This window comes from Sclerotinia sclerotiorum, genomic scaffold (genome assembly GCF_000146945.2).
Source record: "Sclerotinia sclerotiorum 1980 UF-70 scaffold_12 genomic scaffold, whole genome shotgun sequence".
Taxonomy (NCBI): domain Eukaryota; kingdom Fungi; phylum Ascomycota; class Leotiomycetes; order Helotiales; family Sclerotiniaceae; genus Sclerotinia; species Sclerotinia sclerotiorum.
Genome location: NW_001820824.1, coordinates 303,058 through 328,876, shown reverse-complemented (window position 1 = coordinate 328,876; position 25,819 = coordinate 303,058). Strand labels below are relative to the sequence as shown.

The 25,819-nt window shown below is 42.3% G+C and overlaps 10 protein-coding genes across 10 annotated transcripts; 5 read left to right on the top strand and 5 right to left on the bottom strand.

The window, feature by feature from the left end:
- Positions 1 to 537: 537 nt before the first annotated feature.
- SS1G_08781 (hypothetical protein) lies at positions 538 to 1,438 on the top strand (the record flags this gene model as incomplete). Its single annotated transcript, XM_001589967.1, has 2 exons — positions 538 to 1,151; positions 1,417 to 1,438. 2 exons carry the CDS (start codon positions 538 to 540, stop codon positions 1,436 to 1,438), a joined length of 636 nt encoding a protein of 211 aa, XP_001590017.1.
- Positions 1,439 to 2,928: 1,490 nt separating this feature from the next.
- On the bottom strand, positions 2,929 to 3,033 carry SS1G_08780 (predicted protein; the record flags this gene model as incomplete). Its single annotated transcript, XM_001589966.1, has 1 exon — positions 2,929 to 3,033. The coding sequence occupies one exon, from the start codon at positions 3,031 to 3,033 to the stop codon at positions 2,929 to 2,931; it is 105 nt and encodes a 34-aa protein (XP_001590016.1).
- Positions 3,034 to 3,227: 194 nt separating this feature from the next.
- On the bottom strand, positions 3,228 to 3,670 carry SS1G_08779 (predicted protein; the record flags this gene model as incomplete). Its single annotated transcript, XM_001589965.1, has 3 exons — positions 3,228 to 3,321; positions 3,466 to 3,527; positions 3,662 to 3,670. 3 exons carry the CDS (start codon positions 3,668 to 3,670, stop codon positions 3,228 to 3,230), a joined length of 165 nt encoding a protein of 54 aa, XP_001590015.1.
- Positions 3,671 to 5,113: 1,443 nt separating this feature from the next.
- Positions 5,114 to 9,741, bottom strand: SS1G_08778 (hypothetical protein; the record flags this gene model as incomplete). Its single annotated transcript, XM_001589964.1, has 6 exons — positions 5,114 to 5,256; positions 5,317 to 6,871; positions 6,922 to 8,213; positions 8,259 to 9,240; positions 9,287 to 9,390; positions 9,441 to 9,741. The coding sequence occupies 6 exons, from the start codon at positions 9,739 to 9,741 to the stop codon at positions 5,114 to 5,116; spliced, it is 4,377 nt and encodes a 1,458-aa protein (XP_001590014.1).
- A 406-nt stretch (positions 9,742 to 10,147) lies between these two features.
- On the top strand, positions 10,148 to 12,384 carry SS1G_08777 (hypothetical protein; the record flags this gene model as incomplete). The annotated part of the gene is made up of 2 exons (XM_001589963.1): positions 10,148 to 10,645; positions 10,699 to 12,384. The coding sequence occupies 2 exons, from the start codon at positions 10,148 to 10,150 to the stop codon at positions 12,382 to 12,384; spliced, it is 2,184 nt and encodes a 727-aa protein (XP_001590013.1).
- Positions 12,385 to 12,847: 463 nt separating this feature from the next.
- On the bottom strand, positions 12,848 to 17,267 carry SS1G_08776 (predicted protein; the record flags this gene model as incomplete). The annotated part of the gene is made up of 5 exons (XM_001589962.1): positions 12,848 to 16,043; positions 16,092 to 16,371; positions 16,429 to 16,491; positions 16,554 to 16,859; positions 16,913 to 17,267. The coding sequence occupies 5 exons, from the start codon at positions 17,265 to 17,267 to the stop codon at positions 12,848 to 12,850; spliced, it is 4,200 nt and encodes a 1,399-aa protein (XP_001590012.1).
- Positions 17,268 to 18,114: 847 nt separating this feature from the next.
- On the top strand, positions 18,115 to 19,341 carry SS1G_08775 (hypothetical protein; the record flags this gene model as incomplete). Its single annotated transcript, XM_001589961.1, has 4 exons — positions 18,115 to 18,163; positions 18,230 to 18,366; positions 18,420 to 18,902; positions 18,958 to 19,341. 4 exons carry the CDS (start codon positions 18,115 to 18,117, stop codon positions 19,339 to 19,341), a joined length of 1,053 nt encoding a protein of 350 aa, XP_001590011.1.
- A 1,159-nt stretch (positions 19,342 to 20,500) lies between these two features.
- SS1G_08774 (predicted protein) lies at positions 20,501 to 22,658 on the top strand (the record flags this gene model as incomplete). Its single annotated transcript, XM_001589960.1, has 6 exons — positions 20,501 to 20,505; positions 20,828 to 20,873; positions 21,092 to 21,160; positions 21,723 to 22,100; positions 22,325 to 22,388; positions 22,654 to 22,658. 6 exons carry the CDS (start codon positions 20,501 to 20,503, stop codon positions 22,656 to 22,658), a joined length of 567 nt encoding a protein of 188 aa, XP_001590010.1.
- Positions 22,659 to 23,445: 787 nt separating this feature from the next.
- On the top strand, positions 23,446 to 23,781 carry SS1G_08773 (predicted protein; the record flags this gene model as incomplete). Its single annotated transcript, XM_001589959.1, has 2 exons — positions 23,446 to 23,571; positions 23,665 to 23,781. The coding sequence occupies 2 exons, from the start codon at positions 23,446 to 23,448 to the stop codon at positions 23,779 to 23,781; spliced, it is 243 nt and encodes an 80-aa protein (XP_001590009.1).
- A 1,726-nt stretch (positions 23,782 to 25,507) lies between these two features.
- Positions 25,508 to 25,609, bottom strand: SS1G_08772 (predicted protein; the record flags this gene model as incomplete). Its single annotated transcript, XM_001589958.1, has 1 exon — positions 25,508 to 25,609. The coding sequence occupies one exon, from the start codon at positions 25,607 to 25,609 to the stop codon at positions 25,508 to 25,510; it is 102 nt and encodes a 33-aa protein (XP_001590008.1).
- Positions 25,610 to 25,819: the final 210 nt, after the last annotated feature.

Genomic DNA, 25,819 nt, shown 5'->3' with positions numbered 1-25,819 from the left:
ATGGAATTTCATTATACCTGGGGTTAGGCGTTCTTGGTAGGCGTTGGTATTGTTGGACCCTCAAAAATAGCTGTTAATTTAAAGTATTATGGACAGCTTCTTCAACTACCTAGGTATATCGAAGCTATGTTATGGACCAGTATCAGGCCAAAAAAATCAACTGGTTGAATTTTCTATTTACAAATTATGTTGTGATAAATTCCTGGTCTATTTTTAAATTCCCAATAAGCTCCATCAGTGGCTCTTTCATCGGTCTCCTTAGTCTCATGGTGCAGTGTTAGTGGGGTCAGATCTTTCTTGGAGCGTAACAAGTTTCAACCTTAGTACTAAATCTCCATAAATTCATAACTTCACAACTAATTTGCGACACCGTCCTACAAACCACCATAAATTCAAAGGGCTGGCCATCCCTTGAAAATAATAATAACAAATCCTCAGAATTGATCGACGGTGAATCACTGAATATAAAACAAACAATTGCGACACAAACATTCTCAAAAACCACTGATCCAACTCACACACTCCACAAACGCCACAATGTACTCCTCCTATTTCAACTCCATTACCTCCAAAGTAACCTCGATCCGACAAAACATATTTCAAGGCGAAGCCGACGGCGACACAGAAGATGACACCTATCTCTGTCGCGTAATGCGCACCTATTATCTACAAGAAAAGAAACAAAACCTGCCAGCGTGGCTCCCCCCCGATCCACGCGGTCCGCATCCTTCTCCTGTCGTCCAACCAGTTTACAGTCAACCTGTCGGTTCTACATATGGTCAAGCACCTCCTGCGGCAGGTGGCTCACAGGGTTTAAATAGTTTATTCGGCGGCGCAACAGGAAGAACAAATGCGCCATCGCCACCTCCAGGGAGTCTGCGCGCAGCAAGAGCAACAGGAGGTCCAGCGAGAAGTCAAAGTCCTTTTGCGACTCAAGGAGCTAGTGCAACGGGAAGTTTATCTGCGAGGGATAGATTGAAGATGGGGAGATCGAAGGGAAGTGCTATTAATACTAATGTGAGTGCAATGGGTGATGCGAGTTATGATTCCGGATATGAGAATAGATTTGCGTCGCAGGATGGTGGGGAGAAACCGTTTATGGCGGCGACGAGTCCGTGGGCTTCGAATGCGGCGGAGTTTGGTGGTGGTGGGTATGAACCGCCGAGGAGGGGGGTGGGTTTACCTAGTGGAGGACCTGCGGCGGGAAGGAGACCGGGTTTACCTAGTGGACCTAGGTCGGGGAGATAATATTATAGGGGAAGAGTAAGGGATGTGTATAGGGGGGTCGGAATGTGAATATTTGACGCTGGTCGTAGGATTTTGATGCATGGCGTGGAGTCTTAGATGGTATGGTGTTAGGGGGTTGGAAATATTTTATTAGTGGTGATGGTACATGAGGTTAACACTTTAATATAGCATAGTAGGGGTGGAGCAATAGTATTTTTCTGGAATTTTGAAACCATCTTGTTATCTCCCGTCACTTCCCTTTTACTTTTCATACTGACGGTTTGAGTTTGTCACACCTAATTTTCTTTTGCTCCCGCATCGTTGACTTCATATACGTATCTAATCACGAATTATTCTTCCTCGTACTAATTTATCAGGACCAGATCGACCTGGAGCAGGTGCTTAAGTCGAACTTCGAAAAGTGCAAGTGCTCATTCCTGGTGTCCCAAAGTCTTATCTCCAACTTCTAAGCCAATTCCGCAGCCCGGCATCATCATCAAATTCCACAGTTATCCATACAATATACTATTGTCGTTTCCTTACCATTCCTCCCACTCTCATATAAGATTATAAATCTCCAAATCCAATTAGAGGTATACAATGATAATATATCTTGTAGATCATTCTATATAACTCATGATTTTCTTTTCCTCTGCAACTACCTAGCTACTAAACGGGTGAACTACAAATATTCATTCCAGGACATGGCTTTCTTCCTCTTCTCTATACGGTACGAGTACCGCTCATGCACCTATTTTGCGCAAGGGAATTGTATGGTTTTGGAGTTATGATATATATATATATCTCTCTCTTCTTTGATATGAGATCTTACTTCCGACTTATTCGAGTTTTGTATGCATATGCATATATATATATAGGTTGGTTAGTATATAAGAGGTGGAATTTGGATAGGTTGCGCGGGGATTTTCTTAGAACCTACTACTCAAAACTTATTCACTCGTAAGAAAGCACTGCGAATCCGCAAGATATGAAGTTTTCTAGGATATAGAATAGCATGTTTTTGGTTGTATTCCTTTTTTTCTTTTTCTCTTCTATGTAGGATTATGTTGCGGTTGATTAGCCATCGTATCAAGATTTGGTGGGAATGGTTGAGTATGCTGAGATGCTCGTCTCTAGTCTTGGAAAGCTTTTTGTCTATATAAGGGCGGGATAATATAATGGGATTTTCTCGCTGGATTTGTGGTGTTAGTAACGGGGTTAGCTATTACTGTGTCGCTTTGCTCTTATTGTCCCTATTATTATATTTACCACTCCCTTTTCTATCATTATTTATTATCACTTACTAGGCACCAACACATATTACCGCATAAGTTTAATAATTGATACTATTACAATGTCTATTTATTGTCATTTTCTCAAATCCACATACAACAATGAATTCTCCCCCGAGGCGAAACCTCCCTTGACCCTAGTGGTGAAATATCAATTTGAGACTATACCGCAGCCCCTCAATGAATCTAACACATTATTTCCTCAAGGTTCCTATACCTTCCATACGGCGATCAATGTTGCGTTTGTCAAGGACACTTTTCTCTACACATGGCTAACTTTATATACACCACAGCTCATTATTTCACTGTACTCTAATATTCTTCAATATATGCAGCTGTTTGCGGGCGGCTATGGGCGGAAATCATGAAAGCGTGGTATAAATACGACGTCTCTTTTTCTTAGCATGGATTAAACGCAACACGATTTCAGGACACTGATACGTTCAAAAGCTACTTTAATTGGAACCTCGAAGTTAAATTCTTCAAGGGTGCAACCACATCTTCGTAGGGGCATGTTGAAGGAATACATGTCGAAATTTCTGGATATCCACTGCTAATCAGCGCTTTTCTCATTATACGTTTATTACTGTCGATATTTAGTAATACTCAATGAATCAACAAATCAAGAGCCTATTACTCATACATCTCATCCTAGAAGCCCTACACATCCTTCTCTAGATCCTAAATGCATGTTGCATCTATAGTCTTTTATCTCTCTTTCCCTCGAGCAGTAGACCATGTCCTTGTCGGAACCTGACTACCCTTTCCATACCAATTTATCTCTATGAGGTACCCTTCGTATCTATATATATATATACATATAGCTAGTACTACTTCTATATCTCTACCATCACAGTATCATGATATACAACCAAACGAATTCAGAATTTTCCGAAAAAACTATAAAAACCGGAAAAAACCTCTCCCATAACTTTCTTCTTCATACGCGCTCAATTCATTGGTTTGCAGCAGCATGATGTCGAGAAGATAGTATTCTGGTAAGAAACACTGAGGGTTGTTATAGTAAAGCTTTGTTATTACAATTGTAAGAATAAATATATGTATACTGAATCTTCGGAAGGATATCAATATATAAAAATAAACGCTGCGTGACTCCTAGAGTTTTTACTACCGATTCTTACCTCATACATTGCGAATACTCACTGCCAATACTCAAAACCCATCCTCACCTCCATCCTCTCACCACCATCACAAACTCATAAGTCTTCCTTCCTCTTCCTTCGCAAACTCCCCGAGGAAGGAAAATCCCAGCATGAAGTGATCTTACCACTTTTAGTATCAGTTTATTATTTGAATATATGAGCAATGAGCAATGAGCATTCTATCCAAAAATCCTGAGCGACCTAGAAATCTGGATGGATATATTGATATCCTATTTACAATGAGATGTAGACGGTTTATATATAGGAAAAAGGAGAAAAGGGAGTAAGATTGTTGGGATCGCTTAGGAAGTAATGTCACTTTAAACTTGTATTGCAGCATATTCTATGCTTTGAAATTTATCCTCTGATCCCTAGCACGAACTGCCTCAAAGTTGCTGGACTTGTTGAGTCGAAATCTCGGATCTTCGGGCGGTATAAATTCGAAAACTTTTCTTATTCGTCGTCATTGTGGTTGTTTAAGCTATTGATCGGAAATCAATAGTCATTTGAAATCTAGGAGGTACCTGGAGATATTCAAGTAAGAATTTATATACAAAAAAGTGTTCTGTACCTTCGGCAATAAATTAAATATAAGACGCATTATCATTCACGCTTTTACCGTCGATATTAGTTAGACCATCATGATCACCACCATCGTCAATCCTCATCAGCCCCCCTCACTCCATCAAATTTCCCCTCCTTCTCCTCTCCCTTTCTCTCCCCTCTTTCTCCTCCTCTCCTCCTTTCTTCCAGAATCACAACACACAACCCCCCACCCCAACCCCAACCCAACCAAACCAACCCTAATACAAACCTCACATCTCCCATCTCCCATCTCCCATCTCACAGCCCTTCCACCCTTCCACTTTCAAAAGCAACATCTCTCCTGATATCTACTCATTTCCAAAACGAGAAACGAGAAATAAGTATTTATATATACATATACCTCCGCTTTGATATGTCTAATTAATCAATGAGGATATTTAGCACATAGAAAGATAATATTGTAGGATTATTATCATGGAGATTTGGGTAAGAAATCATCCAATTGGGACGAGGGGCAAATGGAACTACTAGGATTTTCGGATAATGGAATGATTTGAATTACTACATAGATGATTTTTTGATAATTGCAAGAGAAATATAGATGATTTGTTGGTTGAATAGGGTAAGGCTTAGGATAATAAAGAGTATAACCGTAATTCATGGTGTATTTCATTGAAGTATCTAAAACAGTCCATACACACACCACCGCCCCGAGTTCTGCGCGCACACAAACCAAAAAAATCCTATTACAAACAATGCCCCCAGTATCATCTATCCTGTACCAAACCATGAGAATATACACAACTCCCATACATTCATGCACCCATTCCTCCATTAAGTATACCAACAAAGCCTATCTTATATCAGGCCATACATGCAACCAGATCATATGGCAGAGAAACCCAGCTTCCCGAAAAGACTATCCATCGCAACCCATTGTCTTCCACATTTATCCAGGTATTTATCTACTACATTTTTCAGCGTGCCGAATCTGACGCGATTATGTTCTGCTAGTGCTGAGACAATTTCTATAAACATATTAGTTTCTGGCACATAAATTTCATGTAGAACAAGAATAGAAATCTTACCTTTCTCCGTACCCCTCGCATTAGCCTTTGCTTTGTCAACATCGAACAAACTAGCAAAGTATAACAGCTGATTATACATCATTTTCTCCGTGTACTCATATCTCATTTTCCCCAGACATCCTTGAGCCAAGCCTTTAGGACCTAAGCATCTGTATCCATAAACGCTCATTTGTCTGGTGCGATTACCGCACGCTTGATCATCGCATACAAGCCAACCTTCATAATATTTACATGTTTCTTGGCGGATTTGATGTTCAAGTTGTGTCATGATGGAAAGAGTTGAGAGAATGTTGCCACAGCGACAGATGATACCGGAGGGAGAGCAATTCTCTGTACTGTTGAGTAATCCTTCGAACCCGAAAGTAGCTTTACATGATCGACAGCGGAGGGTGAGACGACTGGAATCTTTGAAGCGTACAGAGTCATCGATTTGACTTTCGAGTGGATGAATCTCTGCTTCGTTGCTTCCTGATGAGTTATTGTTGTTGATACTATATTTGCGTGCATCAAGTCCGAGACAGTCAGCCAGACGTACTGTATCTGTACCAGAAATATTTGCGCACAGTCGCTCCACGGGTGGAAAAATCTGTTTGTAGAGATACCATTCAACATCTGGTTTGAGATCTGAGTCACGCTTCATCACGTCTTGAGGTGTAAATGAGCGTTTAGCAGCGTTCTCAGATGTTTTCCCTTCTCCTGTCACAATGTACGCTATGACATCGTCTTTTCGAACCTGTTTTCCCTTGGCCAATTCCCGCAAAGCGACCTGAACTTGTGGCATGTTATCAGCATTGGGATAGTCTTTAGGAGCTTTTCCGAGTTTCGTGTAGATTGTATACTTCTGGACGGGAACATTCCCTTCTCTCATTTTTGTCGAAATTTCACGAAGATAATCGTGAATGCGAGTGATAACAGCCTCTGAATCATCACCGGACAGAATTTCGTTCAACAGTTGAGAAGAGACCTCCTTTGACAGATTGCAGTATTCACGACGCTTCATATCCAGACCTTTGACTTCCATTTTATCAACAAATTTCCCATCAACCTGTACAAGATTGATGGCGGCATATTTCTTCTTTGCTTGAAGTAAAATGCGTCTAAACACATTATCGATATCAATCTCCAGTAACTTATAACGATCGTTGACGGATCTTTTGAAGTCGTTCCCAACTGCAAGGGCATCCTGAATGTTATCGACGTTGGCATTAATCATGACGGAATCCGTGTCACCATAGATGACTTGTAACGATTTGCTCTCGGCCAGATCTTTGGTACTTCGAAGAATCTCACGACCTTTGTAAGTCGTGAGAACCGCAAGTGGTCGAGCATAAAATCTAGATTTGGTGTATCCCAAACAACCGTACATAGAGTTCGCAGTAAGCTTCAATGCCAATTGCTTGATATCCCAAGTCGCCAACTGCTCCGAGGTCGCATGTTTATCTTTCATGAGGCTCTTGACTTGTCGACGTCGACTGACAAGTGTGGCGATAAGCTTAGGCAAGATACCTTGTTCCTGATCTGTTGGGACCTCTGGAACTCGATCCTCATCATCGGACTATACAAATTAGTACAATATTTCTGTACGCAGGAAGGTCAAGGACATACCAAGTTTAACCTATCAACTGTAGTGAAGCAGATGTTGAATTCTTGGATAATACTGGGGTACAAGGAATTGAAATCCATGACAAGGACAAATTTGTCGTACAACCCTTTCTCTGGCTCGAAGACTAGACCTCCCTTATACTTATCCTTCTTCTTCACATCTCCACTTTCTTCATCAGCATTCTCTTCCTCGACCTGCTGCTTACCCTTGAAAACGGCTTTGTCAGGGCAAATGTACTTATTGCGATGGAATTCATGTAACAAAATGTATTCGTTGCGCTCGGCTCGAGTACCGGTAAGTGTTCTTGCCCAAGAGTTTCCAGCCAAGTTAGTAAGAACTTTCGTCAAAGGAAGCATTTGAACCTTCAAGGCGAGAGCTGCGATGAAGTACGTATCTGCTTCACAATGGCTGACATAGTCCATTAATCCGTCTTTGTTAGTAGCCCATGTCTTCAACGCAACCTCGTTATCGATTTCTCGACGATTGGCACCAGACAAGTAAAGGCTGCACATCTCGGTAAGAGTCCAAGATGTACATTTAGTCATGGTCGATTTTCCCATATCATTGGCCAAGTCACACATGAGACGACCTGACATTAGCGTTCGCTCTGCAAAGAAATTGCCCCCCATTTTCCCCATAGATCCAGGCCATTGGGTATGTCTCATACGACCAATACGTGACCACTGTGGAGTCTTTCTGGCCTGAAATCGACTTAGTAAGATGCTGAAATCAACACCTTCCAATTGGTGCCCAACGAGAACATCTGGATCAACTAAGTCTAGGCGGGCAAGGAAGAAGCTCAAAATCTCATTCTCTTGCTTAACCAGCTTGACGAGGCCTATCGAACGTTGTTTAACTGTCCCCTCGAATCCGATAGGGAAATGCGATCCGTTCGGCCGCATGACAGTAAAAGTTTGACAAGGTAAATTTTCGGGGGGAGTGGTGTCGCTTAGTGAAATATTTTGGTATATGCGTGCACTAATTGCGAGAATTTCTTGTTTATTTTCCTTTACATTGAAGACAGTGCGTAAAGCAATGCTCATCAAAGTCAAGGGTGGCGCTTCGAGGTTATCGGAGTCATTGATGGGAGTAATGAGATTCGGTTTCGAAACCTGTACTTCTAATTTGCAGTGAGAAGCATTCTTAAGAGCTCCAAAGTCTGCATCTTCGATCTTTAACCAACATGGACCCATGATATTTTTCCAGAGAACAAACTGTTCAAAAAGAGGAGTATTTGATCCAAAGACATGAGAGAAAGTCGAGCCGCTGTGCTGGTCTGCGTGTAATGCGGATTCTAGAGCGGTTAGCTAAGTATTTAGATGTCAGATTTTACACTCACTGGAATAAGGGTACAACAACTTCAGATATTCGCCCTCTTTTGGTATATCAGGTAGCTCGAAAGCATATTTTCTAGTGCAAGGTTTGATTTTGTGCATTCCAACGTTCATTTTCGTCATCATGTCGTCAACCTCTTCGTAAACATCCTTCATGTCCACTTCATCTGTTGTGTCCCGGCCGTGGCGTTTACGATATTGCCGTGGAAGGAAAAATAGCTTTCTAAGGATATTATCCACCTTCAAAAAACAACTAAAAAAATTACCTGTCTTCTTGTTCTTGACTTTGCCAAAAAGACATAAACTGCCATTAATTTCAGTGTAATCAGTCCAGAACATATGAAGACTTCCATCTTCTTCAATTGCGTCGTTATAGTCGAGTTTTCCAAATGACATTGTCTCTGAAGGTTGACTACTGCTCATAACGTTCAATTTTTGGGTAACATCATTCCAAGATGACGCATCAACTTCGTCGACTGAACCGTGGGGTGGAGATGAGGTTAATGGAGTTGGGTACAACTCCTTTTTCAGTCTGGGTGGGGGCCTAGTTCCGGAAATATTGACGCTGGTCGCTGTGATACCATCCGCTGGAGCAACCTCCATCATGTCTTCATCCTCATCCTCTTCTTCCTTGACATTAATATGAAGTCTTCTCTCGACAGCCTTCGCCACAGGAGATGAGGGCTGCGGCTCATCCATTGGCATATCATCATCGTCAAAACCTGCCATGAAATCGTCATCGCCACTCGTATAAGCGGGAGGGGGGCTGGGAGGTGCATTCGTAATACCAGTGGGCCGACTATCCGCTACCTTAGTTCTTTTTGACATATGTCTGGAATCGTTCAATGCTGGAGATAAGGCTCTCGTCCTTCTCTTCTCCTGTGTCCTACTGGCTCTCGAGGTTTCGGGTTTCCATCGAGGAACGTTCATGTCTACCTGCCCTAAAAGTCCTTCTAAGAAATCTTCATCTGCTTTCGTTTTGACGGGCTATCACAATTAGCGATGCGGAACAGGTCAGACAGATTGCAATTACCTTTGGTTTTTGTTGAGCAGCTACCGGACCTTTGGTGAAGTAGTTGCTGATACCTTTGTCCATATTCTCTTTTTTGACTTTCTCTTCTTCACGTTTCCTCTTTGCTATGAGACTGTCAGGTACGTCTTCAATATCCAAGTCTCGAAGAACCTACCAGCCTTTCCATTCTTGCCCTTAACAGGAAGCTCTTCTTCACTTTCAGTACCGTAGCCTTGTCTATGATCTCGATCCCAGTCCTCGCGGCCATCATCCGCATAACCTTCCCCGTTGTCGTCGATAACGAAATCATCTTGATTTAAGCGATTCCTTACAACTTTCTTGTAACCTTCTTCGTCGACCTCCTCATATAAATCCTCTTCCTGATGTACTTCATAAGTGTCGAGACGTTTCTTCCCAGACTCTCGAAGAGCACGAAGTTCTGCAAACTTTGCTCGCGCAGAAGCGGCTTTCGACATTATGAATTAATTAACGAGATGATTTGGATAGTTGTTGAAAAGTAGAATTTTAGTTAGCTATAACATTGAAAGAAGAGAAATGCAATATGTTTTGAAGAAAAGTACAGGAATTGGAACCTCTCCACACGTATGTATGTGTATATGTGTGTGTAGGTAGGTACCTATGTATGTACAAGTATCGGGTTTGAAATTGTCAGGTGGAGGGTTGATACGCGAAATAGGGAAGGGGAAATTCAGACGCGATTTGGCAGGAACGCGAACCCCTGTAAAACTATCAACACGAACGTTAATTAATTTTTGATGACTAATGTGTCACGGATTATCATTAGGCCGTAGCACAAAAAAAAGTATCATAATGGCGAAAGGTTGGAGGGGAATTCCTGATTCTGGGATTTAGACTTGGAAGATGTTTACATGTCGAGCTTGTACGAGGAGGTGTCTCCAGGCACTCATTGGAGACTCAGCTATTCATACTACGCATTCACAACTCATAATCCCGCAAAGACAACTGTATAGATCATTTGCATCAAATGCGACGGATTCTGATAGTTATACCTACCGACCTGTCTCCCAAGATGAAGAGTCCTCCGAGGAAACGAGGAGTAGAACCGCCAAAAGACAGGAGTGGCTAGATTCGAGGGGACAGAGGCCTGTGGACAAAAAGCCAGCTCCAGTCGATCCGAGAATTGACGATAAGTTTATTTGGAAGCTCAAACAACTACAAGATCCCTTGCAGCTCGCCAACTATGTACGGAAACTTCTTTCGGAGGATGATTTCGAGAAGGCATTACTTTATGTGCGTTCCGCAAGTAAAAATGTTGAATGCGTCGTTAGTTGGAATCATTTGATTGAGTGGCAGCTCAGTAAAGGTCAATTGAATCCCGCATTCAAAACATTCAATGAGGTTTGTTACATCTGCCATAGCTAGTATGGATTGTGTTGACCACATGGCCGTAGATGAAAAAACGAGCACAGTTTCCAGACGCGCAAACCTATACAATCATATTCAAAGGCTGCAGTGAAAGTCCGTATACCAAACAAGCTTTCGAGAAAGGATTAGCATTATACACTTCGATGCTCTCTGCTAATTCTCGGCTCAAACCCAATACTATTCATATGAATGCGGTACTTCGGCTTTGCTCAAGAGCGAGCGAGGAAGAAGCCCTATTAGGAATCGCTGCGCAAATGCCTGCCGAGGGCTTCGGCGCACCCGATAATCTCACCTTCACAACTATATTAAATGCATTTCGCTTGAAAGTTCTTGGTCAACGGGACATGCCTGAAAAGGAGGCATTAAAATTGAAACGGAAAACGATTGATAGTGCGCATCGAATGTGGGGAGATATTTACACACGTTGGCGCAAAGGTGATATATTGGTCGATGAAGAGCTTGTTTGTGCCATGGGCCGAACGTTATTAATTGGTTCGGAAGAAGACCTTGATGATATTTTATCCCTTGTTGAGCAAACTATGAATGTCCGACGTCAAATGCCTCGGCGAGGTACTAAGTCACGACAGAAGATTGAACCATCCCTTCAAGGGCAGTCTAGACCTGATAATGAGAAGGGGTTGACTAAAACACAAGATGGCCATAATAGCAGCCCGAAAGACCTTGATATATTTTCGAGCTCTGGAACTGCAGTGGCTTTATTGCCTAGATCGCATGTTTATGCTACGCCTGGGCCAAACACATTATCTATGATACTCAAGGCATTATTGACTCTAGCTAAGAAGGAAACTGCAACAAAATACTGGCAAATTTTCACAAAAGAGCTGGGGGTTGTGCCTGATCAAGATAACTACCATAGATATCTAAGAATTCTTCGACTCTTCCGATCGAGTCGCGAGGCCTTGGAACTTTTATTGGAAATGCCCAAAGAATTCTTGAAACCCGAAAATTTCCGCCTCGCCATGAGCGCCTGCCAGCGCGATAAAAACAACCCCAACGTCTTTGCCACGGCCGGCAAAATCCTCGACATCATGCAAATGAATCTGGAAGTCCCCGACATCAAAACCTTGGTCACCTACATGGACCTCTCCATTTCCTCTTCTCTCATCCGAAAAGCATCCGGCAACAGACCCACCAAATACGAACAAGGCAAACAAATCACCCGCGCTCTCGAACGCGTAGGTCCATCCTACCTCAACATCCGTGCCCTCGCCATGTATGGCAATCCCGTCGCCACCGACTACGATCGCTTTCGCGACGCCGACTTTAAAAACGAAGTCATCTTCCTCATACGCCGCATAATAGGCGCTTACGATATCCTCATGGACAAGAGTCTCGTGCCCCGCGACGCGTACGGAGAAATAATCAGTCGCCGCAATAAACTCGTAGCCTACGAAGCCCGCGTCAAACCACCCCCCGACGGATCCAAAAAATACTCCAAAGCCTTCCGATACAAACTGGAACCCGAGGAAGAAGAACAGGAAGAAGAAAACCACAAACCTATCGATCGTCGCACCGACGAATTCTCCAAGTTGCAATTCAAAAAGGCCATTGCAAGGGGCTTGGCTCCATTCGCTGCTACCCAGGGCTATGTAGGTCGTGTTCAGCCTTTTGCAAATAGGAAGTCGAACGTTGGCGCTCCTGCATCGTTTGCGAACAGAAAGCCAAAGGTGGAGACATCTGCGAGTTTTTGATTAGAGTCATTATGATGTATGTGTCATTGCATTGCATGTACATTTATCAGGTTCCATTTTGTTTAACAAAAATAAAGCCATCCTGTATGTATAATACATAAACCACTCATACACTGCATACATTCGATCCAATAATCGATCGATTCATCTACACACGAGCAAAGGCGAGCAAAGAAAATATAAATTTTTTAATTGGATTTCATCTTCGATACGGATCAAGTCTTATGATGACAATTTCTCTGGACTGTCTAATTAATATGATGTGATTCCACCAGGAAATGAATATTTTCAATACAACAGTATTGACACGTTGTGCCAACGGTGATGATAATGAATTTTTCCATCGCACCCCATCCATCTCCCCTCTGCCATTATTCACCACCTCCAAACGATACTCCACCCAATAAAAATAATACTTCAGCCATAGCACCACCCAGTCATATAACAAATTCACCCCTACCACTCAAGCACTCTCATCTAAAGATGAATCCCGACTATCCCTCAAACAATACTTACTAACCTCCATCTTGACCAACTTTTCCCCAAACTCCTCGCTAATATCCGTTTCATCCCCACTCAGATCCACACCAAAGAGATCAGTTAGAGAATTTCCCGGTGTCTGAACTCTTTGAATAGGATTCGAAGTTTTCTGTTCCTCCTTCGCTGGACTATATACTTGTCCCGATGGTGTTACGATTCTTGGCGATTGAGTTGGTGTTTCTGCTCGCTTAGGACTAGTGATGGGTTGTAGCGGAGATGAACATCGGTTTAAGAATGGACGAGTTGAGTTTGGGGACATCATTCCTCGAGCGTGGAATATGTTCACTAATGTGGGGACTCGCTTTGAATTAGTTCCTTTGTTTAGCAGCGGACGAACCTCGCGGTCTATATATTCTTGCGTCACTGTTTCTATACGAAGATTGATGTCCTTGATTGTGTTTTCCTTCTCTTCTAGGCAATCCTTCGACCCATCGTTTTTTGTATCAGATAATGGTATTTCTTCCTCCGGCTTGGATATTGATGCAGATAAGATTTCAGGGCCTGATTGGCCGTATGCATATGATGCTCCACATGCGGATGCAATGCGAGCATTTTCAGCCTTTGTACAAGTACCAGCCCAAAGTCCTGGTTTAACAATGCTTAGCTCTGCTTCACTTTCGAGAATTATATTGGTCGAATCCATGCTACAAGGATAAGTCTCGTTCTTGTAATTATCCGAAGTATGGGTGGATTCCGGAACCATGACAGTCAGATCAGCATCGGCAGAAAACGCAGCTATTTTTTGGTCAATTTCACTAGATCGGGCTGATATTGGATCGCCGCAACCTGCGTTCTCCTCGTATAGATCAACACTTTCCATAGGAAGAATGAATATACTCTCGTTCGACTTGTCTGAGGGCACAACCATTGAAGGGCATTTGCCAGAAATTGCATTTGAACGCTCTCTCCCATGTGGCGTATCTATGTCAAAGTCGAGGATGATATGCTCACTTGCATTTTCCTTTTTGGAGTCAATACCCTCTCGATTCCCTGAAAACTGGTCGGAAGCTGAAGCTCTACGAACTTTATCGTCGCCAAGCCCGCCGGAAAATTGGGGAAATTGCCTTTCGACGAAGAAGGGATTTGTAACCTTTCTATCTTCTTCGGAAGTCTCAATCCCTTCGGATGTGCTTTCATTGTCAGAAGAGTCATCAAGCCATATGCTGCGAGTGGCTTCGTTAAAAAGTTTGTCTACCATATCTTGAACGTCTTGAGAAGTTTGACCAGTGAAATTGGCGTTTCCATTGGCATTTTCAGATTCGGCCCAGGCCTTTGTTGCAGTCCTGCAATTTGACTGGAGGTCATCTTTGGCATGTGAGTCCTTGCTGGTGGAATTCTTACTATCAAGACTGTCCAAATACTGGAGGATTTGCTTGGAGCCTCTGAAAGCCGGCGTAGAGCTATCAGTGTGGTTTCCCATGAACAGCTCAGCAACAAAGTCGTTATTAAACTTTTGAGGAGTCCCGGCTTCGACACAGAGACTCATTTCATTGCTACCAGAATTTTCATCGTCAATCACGTCCTCTGCACCCTCCTGTGATTGTATACCAGGGGAAGAGCTTCGAAGTGATTCCGTGGAAACAATTTGGAAGTCATTTTCTAAATCGGAAAAGTCAGGAAGATCTTGCTCATTCTCATCCTGATCACCAAGTGGCGATAGTGTCGGCCTCCATGCAGGCTCGCGTGTTCTGTACAACGGCTCAATAACTGCAGGCTGAGCATCGACATGTGATCTTCGTTCAGGTGAACTGTAGGAAAATCTGGAATTTTCGTCACTGTTTAAAAACGGAATGTCAGTTTCGGCAAATTCCTCATTCTCGCGCATTTGTGTTTCGGTCAATCTGTTCCCTGTTTCTGTGTAGTCAACACGAAGATTCCCCTCGATCTCTGGTTCGGGAAAATTCACACCGTCCCAACTTTGGGACAGACCTAAAGCTTTGCACGAGCCGAAAGGCGGGAGGTCGTGTTCCGAGGCATTGTATCTAACTTCTGGAACCCATTCATGGCTTTGATTACACATATCGGCCATTATGAGACCTTTTTTGCTGTAAGTCTGTGTTCGAGTCAATTGAGTCTTCGGTTCTGGATAATCAACGCGAACCATACAACTCGGCGCTTCTACGACATCACCCCGGGCGTAAATATGGAAGCAGCGTTCGAAAGCATCGTACTTGATTTCCGAGAACTCGCCACGGTTTTCCTGGTTCATGTCAGCTATCGCGAGATCGCCGTTGTCGTAAATTTTTGTTCGAGCCCATCTGGTCTTTGTTTCAGGGTATTTAACACGAACAGTGAGATTTGTCGGAGGCTTAGGGAGCTTTCCCCATGGATGAACATAGACACACGATTCTTCTGGACAATATGTTATTGTATCCGAATATTCGCCCTTGTTTTGCTCTCGTATGTCCGAAAGGGCTAGGTTTCCTGTTGGAAAGTGTTGCGCACGGCGCCACTTTGTCTCTGATTGAGGATACCTGACACATATAGGGCCCATCAAGAACTCCTGATTGTTGAATGAGCTTATGTTTTCGCGTATCATCTTACCGGCTGATGCGTGCCCAATGGCACTGTTGTAAAGATCCTCCACCATATTTGGAAAATTGTCCAGGTTCTGATCAGAGCTCATGCCATGTTTATCTTCAAGTCCACTTGGATAACTCTCTTCCTTCAAAGGAACCTCGTCCAAGTTTTCTAGCTCGTCTTCCGAGAAGGATGTTAGATGCAGGTTTTCCGTCATTTTATCTACAGTCTGCTTTATACTGCGAGCAATTCTCTGCTGATCTGATTTATCGGTGTTTGAAGGAGACGCCTCTAAGTTTTGACGGTAACTCTTTCCTTTTTCAATATCAGCTACAGAAACAGCGTCAAGTTCGTGAACATGTTTTCCCGAAAATTGATAAGGGAGTCTTGCTCTGCTGTTCAGCATCGCATCTTCAGATTTCACTACGTCTAGCCACATTGGTGGTGACGGAGCTATTGAATCTTCAAAAACCAAGCCAGAATCGGAATCAGATGTCACTTTTCGAATCGTGATTATTGGTTGTTCATATATCTTCTCCGGCGTTTTGGGCTTTTCTGTGTTGAAACCGATTGATGAATTTATATCCATGGAATGATTACTGTAAATCGGCGTTAGCTATAAATTTTAATACAGAAGTAGCCCTTACGTTGGACCTGAATGGCATTCATAGATAACATCTGGGCTCAAATCCTTTAGAAAATCAACGGGCTTGGTTGGATGTAGCTTTTCAGGGGATGGTGAAGGCGAAACTGCTGCTCCTTTTTCCTTGGGAACTGTTGATTCACGATTGTAATCGTCAAAGGACTTGATAATTGAGCAAAGGTATGAGTCTGGTGTTTTTGATCTGTCCCCGTCTATTGTCGGCGTTCGACTGGCCGTTTGTTCTGCGAATTTTTCATCCTGAAGTGTCTGCGCTTGACTTGTCCCTGTAGCGGACCTGTCAGACATCAATTTTCAAGGATGTTGCTGATAGAAAGGCTCACAACTGTTTGCGTCGTTACCTTCTCGACCATTGAGGAGATCATCGAGTTGTTGATGTTTAAAATCTTCAGGATTTGTTAGACATGTCTTTGGCGTACCCACGGAATATGTTGATGAACTAACTTACTTTCGATTATTTTATCATGACTGGATTCCAGATCGTATACTCCTCTTAATCTTTTACTTGGAAATCTTGATTTTCCACTGGACTCTGATGTATGTGTAAGATTCAGGCTGTCAGCGTTCAAGTCTACCAACTCTTTTGCTAATTTCTCTGCAAATACATCCTCTTCACAATGCTCTGGCAAGCTTTCTTCGCCATGCGTGTTTTCTCGTAAATTTGTACCACGTCTAGGAGATACCTTGTTAGAGATAGACCCGAGGATGTTAACAATACTCTTTCGTCTTCTTGGAAGCAGTTCCGAAGCCTCATCTGTGAACACATGATTAGGATAAAGTACACGCGGTGAGACCATTGTTACATACTAATTTGCACTCCTGATCTGAAGGGGGTTGTGGTGAGAGGTCTTTCATTTTCAGGAGTACCGAATTCACAAGATTTTTTGGAGCGAATGGTTCCGAAAAGGTCCCATGTCGAATTTCTGCGGCGAATGGGACTACCAGCGCCAGAAGACTGGTCGTACTCGTCTTCTACATCACCGCTGGATCTCCCGCGTGTCTTCAAGCTTCTTAAGCTATCAAAGAGTTGACGAGCTTTCTTTTGAGAAGATGTTCGTCCCAAATCCTGAACTTTATGTGAGTTGGGCGTTCGAGGAGTCCGAGGAAGAGGTTTGTTCTCATCGTTGGTCTTCTCGGGGGTTTGGAATGATATGGAAATCATGTTTGCTTGTCTCGGTTTCAGGTTTTGCCTATGATTCATTAATTAAAGAGTACAGCTTCAACAATGAGAGTATATGGATCATGAGGAGCATGAGTAGAATGATGGATGGAGTATGTAGATTGAAAGATGCACGAAAAAAGAAATTCCGCGGGACTTACGCATAGTCTGTTAACCAAAAATCCAAAAAGAAGTGAACTTGTAAGCTTAGTTGTGGTTGTCAATTGGAGGGAATCAAAAGGGAAATGAAATGAGACCCAAGAGAACCAGCCTACCACTGTGGAATAGAAAGAGCAAAGAGATAGACTTATTTGTGTGTAATTCGTACCTACCTAACTTGCAATATCACATAAATAAACATTAGCCTTTTTTGCACTACGTACAGAAATTCCATCTTTTCGGCGGCGCAAAGTGATAGCAGGCGTATATACATGTGTGTTATATGTGTATATATGTGTGTATCTATATATGTGTATATATATATATCTCTCTCTCTCTGTATAAATTCATACGCCCGCTCCTTCGGGAAAATAACCTGGAAAGGGGGGTACACGTGGGTAGGAAGCAAAAAGAAAATCCCCTATATCACGCGGCCGCATCTTCCGCATTGCCTTTATTCGCGTAACCTTACTGATGACCTTTAAACTTTCGCGACCTGACCTGAAGATTGAATTACCATCCATCCCCATCCCCATCATCAACTTTAATTCCTGTCTTCAACCTCAGAGATATTTTAACGTATTCTGAAGATATTAACTTCCTTTTTTGAATATTGTTTTACGAGGACTTGTGCAACTTTATTAACCTTTCTTCGAACTAATAATAGGTAGCTGCAACACAGCACAGCACTATGGCACCCAAAACTGACCTTCCCGATTTCAATGGATTCATTAATAAAGGTGAACAGTCTCGATCTGTGCACTTGATATATTTGATATATTGTAGATGACTGACCATTTCACTAGGACGTGAGCGCCGTAAGGATGAGCTTCTAGCCAATAAGTTTTTGGGCAAGAATCGTCGGGTGAGTGCGCCAGGAGCAACGAACAATCGCAAGCCGGGCACTGGTCCCTCACTTGCCAGCAGAATGGGCGTTGGAAAGGTATGAAGATTGCCAGCAGGTGTCTACAAATTCGCGCATCTAACAATGAATAGCGTGGCACGGCTGTGTCCAAACCTGCACCTAGGCAAAATTCCACTCCTGCTGTCGGAAACGTTGATGCGGAATGGACACATGATTTACATTCCTTAAACAATCCAGGCGCTCCTCGAGCCTCTCAAATCCCTCCCCGAGGCCCAAGAAATATCAATTTGCGAACTCGCAACGATCGACTTGTGAATGCTTTAAATGGTTCTGCATCAACACCAAACTTGAACGCTCAATATAACATCGTAGGAAAGTCGAAGCCGGCTACTGGAAGTTTGTCTATCAAGGGACTTGCCGGGCCATATATTGTGATGGCAGAGAACTTCGCGCGAGGCACTTCTGTGCAAGATATCGAAACGGCCATGACACCAGTTGGCGGAGCTCCATTGAGCTGTCGCATTATTTCTGACTATCCAAGAGTCATTGCAGAAATCATTTTTGATACAAAGGATGGGGCTGACAATGTTATTGATACATTCAACAATCAAGAGGTATTTGGAGACAGGATATAATATATTTTTGACATTACTGACGAGGCCATAACAGGCGGACGGTAACCTACTTTACGTTTACAACAAGTCTGGAGCTATTACGCAAACACCTAAACTCTCTAATCAACGCGCCGCAGCTCGTTTGAGCGTCCCTACTGGCCCAAAGGCTAACCGTGTCGAACGTACTTCAGGATCCGACATTTACGATTCACGACACGACAGTTCGCGAAGTTCTCGGAAGGATATTATTGATGGTTCGTACGGATTTGACGATCGAATGGACACGGATGACCGGGATGGTGGCAGTCATAATAACGGCAGGACCCAAGGCCTCTACAGCGACAGTCTTGTAGGAGGACGTACCAACAACAGCAATAATCGCAATGGCAACAACTGGAACGCTGGGCGAGGAAATGATAGAAACCGCAGCTACAGATGATCATGAGATATGCGGTTTATAATTAATTTTTCTCGTTTCCGGGCTGTTCAAGGTCACGGGAATGTTACGAATATCTCATTTTGAGATTTTATGATGTAAGACACAGGATTCACGGGATTCATAATGAGCAGCGACCCAGAAATTAGATACACAAATGCATTCGCGATGCTATTGTATCGAGGGTTTTTCATGTCTACATGGAGTTCTGGGGGATAGTACTAAAGCCAAAATACCTTGGGTTACCTTGCGATTAAAATACACCTGTGTATAATACCAAATACCAAATGAAGCATGTTTCCTACAATACCAAGCCGTCATCAAGGTATCAATTTGAAGTTCTTGGCTTGACCAGATCAGGCAATACTGACCTTCCTCCACCCCTTGTTTTTGAGATTTTAAGTCTTCAGTATGTCCAACGTCAGATGGGTATGGCTCTTTGTGTGTAACTTCCAAGTTGGTCATTATAAGATCTCACAAGATTCAAGCATTTATGAATATATCTGAAGACTAGTTCTTTCTTAAAAGTTCTAGTGATCTCATATCTCTATCTGGGTTTATGTATATATAGTGCCTGTCCTATAACATTTGCATTTCCTCCATTTCCTCTGCTCTATACTTCACTCTCCGCGAATCTGAGTCCTTACATCTCTATACTACCTCACCCAGCCAATAATCTAGACATGTACACATGCAGTAGCACTCCTAGAACATTAACCACGAACGCCTTTTTGGCACAATTCTGTCTAAAAAAGCTTTCCTGTGATTTGGCGGGCGTGGTATTCACTAGCTTGCAGTTGCAGTTGCAATCTAGGCTTTAGATACTTATTGTCAGCACATCCTCATCCGATTTCTTGCTTTTACATCCCTTTTCTCGTGGAATTTTTCATTAGCTAACCACCCCGCTGGCGAACTGACCCTTAATCTAAACCAATATGCCGCCATACGTGCACTTTCCATTCATATTTTCAAAGAACTAGTAGATGACCCGACCCGCATCTGAGTACGTCACTTTTATCACCATATCTTTAGTCACGCTATCACTTTCTCCTATACCCGAGCTTATGAATTCTATCTTTATGGTTATGTGAAGATGCGGATGAGGAAGGAGTTTTGTTAGCGAATATTTAGAGGATAGATGGTAGAGAATACTAGGTCGAAGATGTGGTAGGTTATGCATAGTAATAATCATACTAGACTTGGTATGAGTAAATAGCATATCTAAGGTAAGATCTTATATCGAGAGTATTGACCCATTCAGGAAGCAATAATCGATTGAACTTTGCTTCTTTCGGTGAGAAATTAACTTGTGTAACTTTATAGCTCCGTGCTTCCTGGTATTTATTAGTTGTCAATTTTCAGGGTACACAGTAGTTGAAGTTGCCCCTAGGCCGCACTATAGACAGCTCGAGAGTGTCGATATAAGAGCAAGGTTTAGCTCGCCATTTTTAGTTCCGAGCTTCATCATTACTGGCTGATAAATAATTAGTGTAGATAGTAGACGTGGATGCATGATGGATATAGCATTAGATTCGGTATGTTTTGGAACTTTTCAGGATATCACGAACGGGAATCACTCTTGCATATCTTCATTCAAGATTCCGCCAGCTCCTTGATTAGAGCAATATACCATGTACAAAGTATATATAATCTTATATTGCGCGAGAGAAACTGCAACACAGCTCTTGCAATGGTTCGTATGTTTCCTGAAATTAGGAATTAGTCTATTGAGATGTTGACTAACGTGCTGAAGATGATGTTGATTTACCTTGGGAAACCACTACCATGCGCCAGAATATTAGTAACAGAGGTTTTAGGAAGTGTATGTAGAGGGATTACAGGAATGTATTGCTTGATAAACAGTTGGAAAATATCTTCATGTTGATGCTTGGTTCCGTAGGGATATTCTCGGATGTGCTGGCCCAGAATAACATGTTCGATTTTTTTGAATGTTGAAGCCATCTCGATTCTCGAAGCCGAACTAATTAAGATTTCATCAAGATTGGGTGTACTGGGAAAAGCTAACTGTAGGAATTGAGCAGGAAAGGTATGAGATTAAAATAATAGATGCATGTATCATGCAATGCAGTTTAGGCACAGGATATATGGTGGCGGGTCGAGGTTGGCGCCGCTCACCTACCCAGCCGCGCGAATGAATATTGAGCTCTAATCTAATCAATCTTGGGTGTTTTAAACTTGGTTTTGTGATTCGGACCAAATAGTATTATTTCATCATTAATTCTGATATATTGAGGAATTGATTTGTTAGCGACGTCGGTATAGTGGGCCTCGGACCTCCACTACCAGCAATTGCTTCATCGAGACATTCTAACAAGCACGTGTAAGTAAGCTAGCTTATTTAATTTTAAGTACTCTCCTAGTAGATCTCAGACTTGTCCTCCCCATCAACACAAAATTGCACGCAACTCAATCAACAAGCCCGCATCATGACCGACACACATTCTCTTCCCATACCAGGTGTTAAACATGGAGAACGCATGGCTCTATCCATACTCGACGGGAGACCACAAACGGATCCCCAAAGTCCTTGGGTCTCAGTACCAGTAGACGAGGAAGATATTTCTAAAGGATATAAGGATATCACGTATAGTCAGTTTGCGAATGCCGTAAATCATGCTGCACACTGGTTGGTGCAACATCTTCCAGCATCGCAGGAGTCTTTTGAACCTTTTGCTTATGTTGGTCCAAAGGATTTAAGATATCCTATTTTGGCTATGGCTGCTGGAAAGGTGGGCAGAGTGGTATGTTATTGTTGACCTCCTGGGATCTTGGCAGCATATGCATATATATTGCATGATGCATATAAGGAGCAAACAAAACTCAACTTTTAATTCATTCTTTCCTTTTTGGTATACTGTTTGTTTGCTTTCAATATTTTGATTTCAAAGCACTTTAATTCCGAAGGCTGAATACCTAACCTTATTCCTTCATTTTTTGAATATATACTCGCAGCTTAACTGCTTAGCTAGAGAATCAATCAATTCAATCTGATGCTCTTTCTGGTCTCAAGAAACCCAATATAACTGTTGGTACGAGAAGGATACGGAAGACGTAGCACCCACGGATTATGTAGGTCCTGTATGTCTAATTGTATTCTGTCTAAAGAGCTAGCTGCATATTGAAAGTAGTAAGTCTTATATAGACTTACTAAAAGAGCTAGTCTCTTTCGCGTTCGCTTAGTTCTTTATTACAGTAGTAATTGAATTGAAGTCATTCACTTCGTTCACACAATAACCCTACTTTCTCCTCAATCTCCTTACTAACCATCTCGGTAAAATTTCCTAACTAATTTAGGTTAGTTAACCTATTCCATGCTTGATACTACTTGACCACCCTAGCATAACTACCTAGGTATATAACGACCTCAATATCTAAAACATAAAAACTTATCTTCCCTTCCCCTCATTTTTTGTAAAGGAACCATCTCATCTATTTCAGCAAGAATTTATATATGACTATTACCCCTGTGTAAAGAATCACTGGTAATCTTACTATATTAATTGGATGTTATACTGGAATCATCAGAATCCAATGATTCCCCAAAATCTTTATTATTCCAAAATTAAACAGATTTGAACATTTCTCGTTCAGTCAACCTGATAATCTTGAAGGCTAGAGGACAGATGAATACGCTCGCAGACAACAATTTGTAATATATTCCAAGCCACGGATTTATCAGTGTTGAATAAAGGTTTCTCTTCACATATAACTTCAGATACATCACATTGACGGAATCCAATAAGTGTATCAGATAATGCATCCAATGAATCCACTCTAACACAGGCAGGGAATCAGAATCGAAACGGAATGTTGGCATTGTTGATAGATTTAAAGGACAGAGCCATCTTGGGACGTGTACACGCGATTCTTTTGAAGCTAATATTTTGCACTGTGCCGCCACCTCGACCGCTGTTGGGAAGTATACTTTTGTCTTTCTTGTAAAATATCACATATAATCACCACCCACTTATACTCTCGATATAAATGAACCAATCTATTATAGAATGGTATTGAATATATACATGAGATATGGAATGTCTCTGACGTGTATATTGATGATTATCATCGTTTTGGGAAGAATCGGAAATGTCTGAAAAGGTATTCTCAGATCGTGGTATTAGTGATGTAACTTTGAGTTGTATGTCACTATCCAACTCATCAAGGTGGAAGCCGGAGTGTTGGGATGGAAAACGATGGATCGATTGGTGCAATGTAAGGAATTCCTACTTCTAACGTCTCGATGGATTGGAAAAGATTCGTGGTTTGAGTTGATAGAAAGGCCTAAAGGATTATAGCTTTCTATAGAATGTATCACAACTATTTCAATCCTCAATGCTCTTTCACAATCAGGACCCTGAAGTTTCCGATTGGTTCTTGATTCTGTTTGATGATCAAAAGGCCTGTGATCAAAGCATTGTTTAATCGATCTACGGCGTCCAAAATTTTTGGATACTTCTTTGCAACCTTGGCCAGATGAAAAAGAAAGTTACTCATTCGAGCAGGGCTTTCGATCCAACTAGATATCCCTATGTATCCTTTCCAGGCAGACTCTATGTACCTATTTGATCCTTCCCTGACAACGCCGTCGAATCCTCGGTAATCTTACATTTTGCTCTATTCCTTCTCAAATACAATATATTGCAACTTGAAATTCAGCGCTTCCTGGGTGAATATCTCCTCTCACCAGACTGGATCATTCTTAAGCAGATAGAATACGAGGTCCATGCGTTCAAAAATACCATCCTTGCTAAGATCTAGCGATTCGAGTAAAGAGAAATAGACATGAGTCTTTTCCGTGTTACTTTCGAGACGAGTTACACAGTTAGTTATCTCATCTGCATGTGTGGTGCACAATGCATTTAAAGCGGATGAAGAATTCTCATATTCCAGTGCCACGTTCTTATATACTGGTCTATCAGTCTAAAAAGCTAACTGATCCATGAAACTCTCTATATGAGTATTCCAATCATCGGTGGAGCATTCGCTGCCTGCGTGGAAAAAGAATATACTCACAATAATACAAAGAGCGGAGAGGATCAACGGCATAAAGAATTGTTTCTCAATTCTTCTGAAAACGAATGATGCTGATAAAGATAACAGCTCGCAAAAGAATGTATTATGGACAAAGAGATTGTAAGAATTTTTTTAAAATGATCAATGAGAATGAAGTTATGCGACGGACGACTTGATAACCACACGAAAGCCAATGATGCTGAAACATCCATAATGATTATCTCTTATTCATCAATATTAATATTACCATAATATAAATCACTATTGTCAACTCCGATAGAAATCATGCAAGCGCGTCTTCCTACCGTGCGCGAAATGGCGAAACGGAGGGTATTCGACCCTCCTTATTTCGTTACGCATATCATTGAATTAATCAACAAGGCTAAGGATGGTATGTATATGAAAGATATACTATCTGATTATGTGATGGGGCTTCTTTTCCTAGCATATCAAAAAGGCTTCATAGGATATAGTGATATAAGATTGTTTCAAGAACCATTCGTCCAATGTGGTAAACAGAAAGGATATGGAATCAGGGGGAAAATAACAATAAGGACTAATCGCCCATATTGTGGCCGACCTTTTACAGATCCCGATGGGCTGCTAATGGTGTGGCATGGGTATATGTTTATAGGTGATCGAGGCTATCAATTAACACATGATCAATTGACGGCGATACCACGATCACCATACACTTTCGGTACTTTCCAAAATCATCCAAATTATGATCAATGGATGGCTAGACACCTATGGTGGGCAGGTCCTCCAAAGACCGTGGGATTATATCGTCGAACTTCAGCATGGTGGAGATGGCAGCAGTGGGATGATTTTGTGAAATTTAGGCCATATATATCGGGACCTGATACTGTTGCACAGACTCTACCAGGATATGCTGCTGAATGGTGTCGAGACAAATTGGGAGAAAGACAATGGCCAGCCGGAGGAGCGTTTGGACCAGGAGGACCACCTCCAGGCCCTTTCCCTGGACCACCACCTGTGCCCTTCCCAGGAGCCCCTCCCCCGAGCCCCTCCCCCGAGCCCCTCCCCCATCGGCCCCTCCCCCTCCTGCGCCGCCTCCTCTTCCAAACCTCGATTTACCACCACCCGCAGGTGGTGTTCCTGTGGTCCGTCCACCTTATGAGCAGGCTTTAGCATCATCACTACCACCAGCAGCCGCAGCAGCAGTAGGCGCACCCCCTAAATTTGCACTACCTTTTGAACTTGCAAGAGGTATCATTTTTAGTGGTCAGTTTTTTGGTAATAATTGGTTGCCAGTTAATTTTGATCGGAGAAAAAAAAGGTGGGAAGTAGAGAATCCAGAAGACGAAAATCCAGAGGGAGGAGGGATCAGTGACGAAGCTAATAGTTTGGATGATGGTGGTGATGATGAAATTGAGAGTGATGACGAAATTGAGAGCGACGATGAAATTGAGAGTGGTGATGAAAG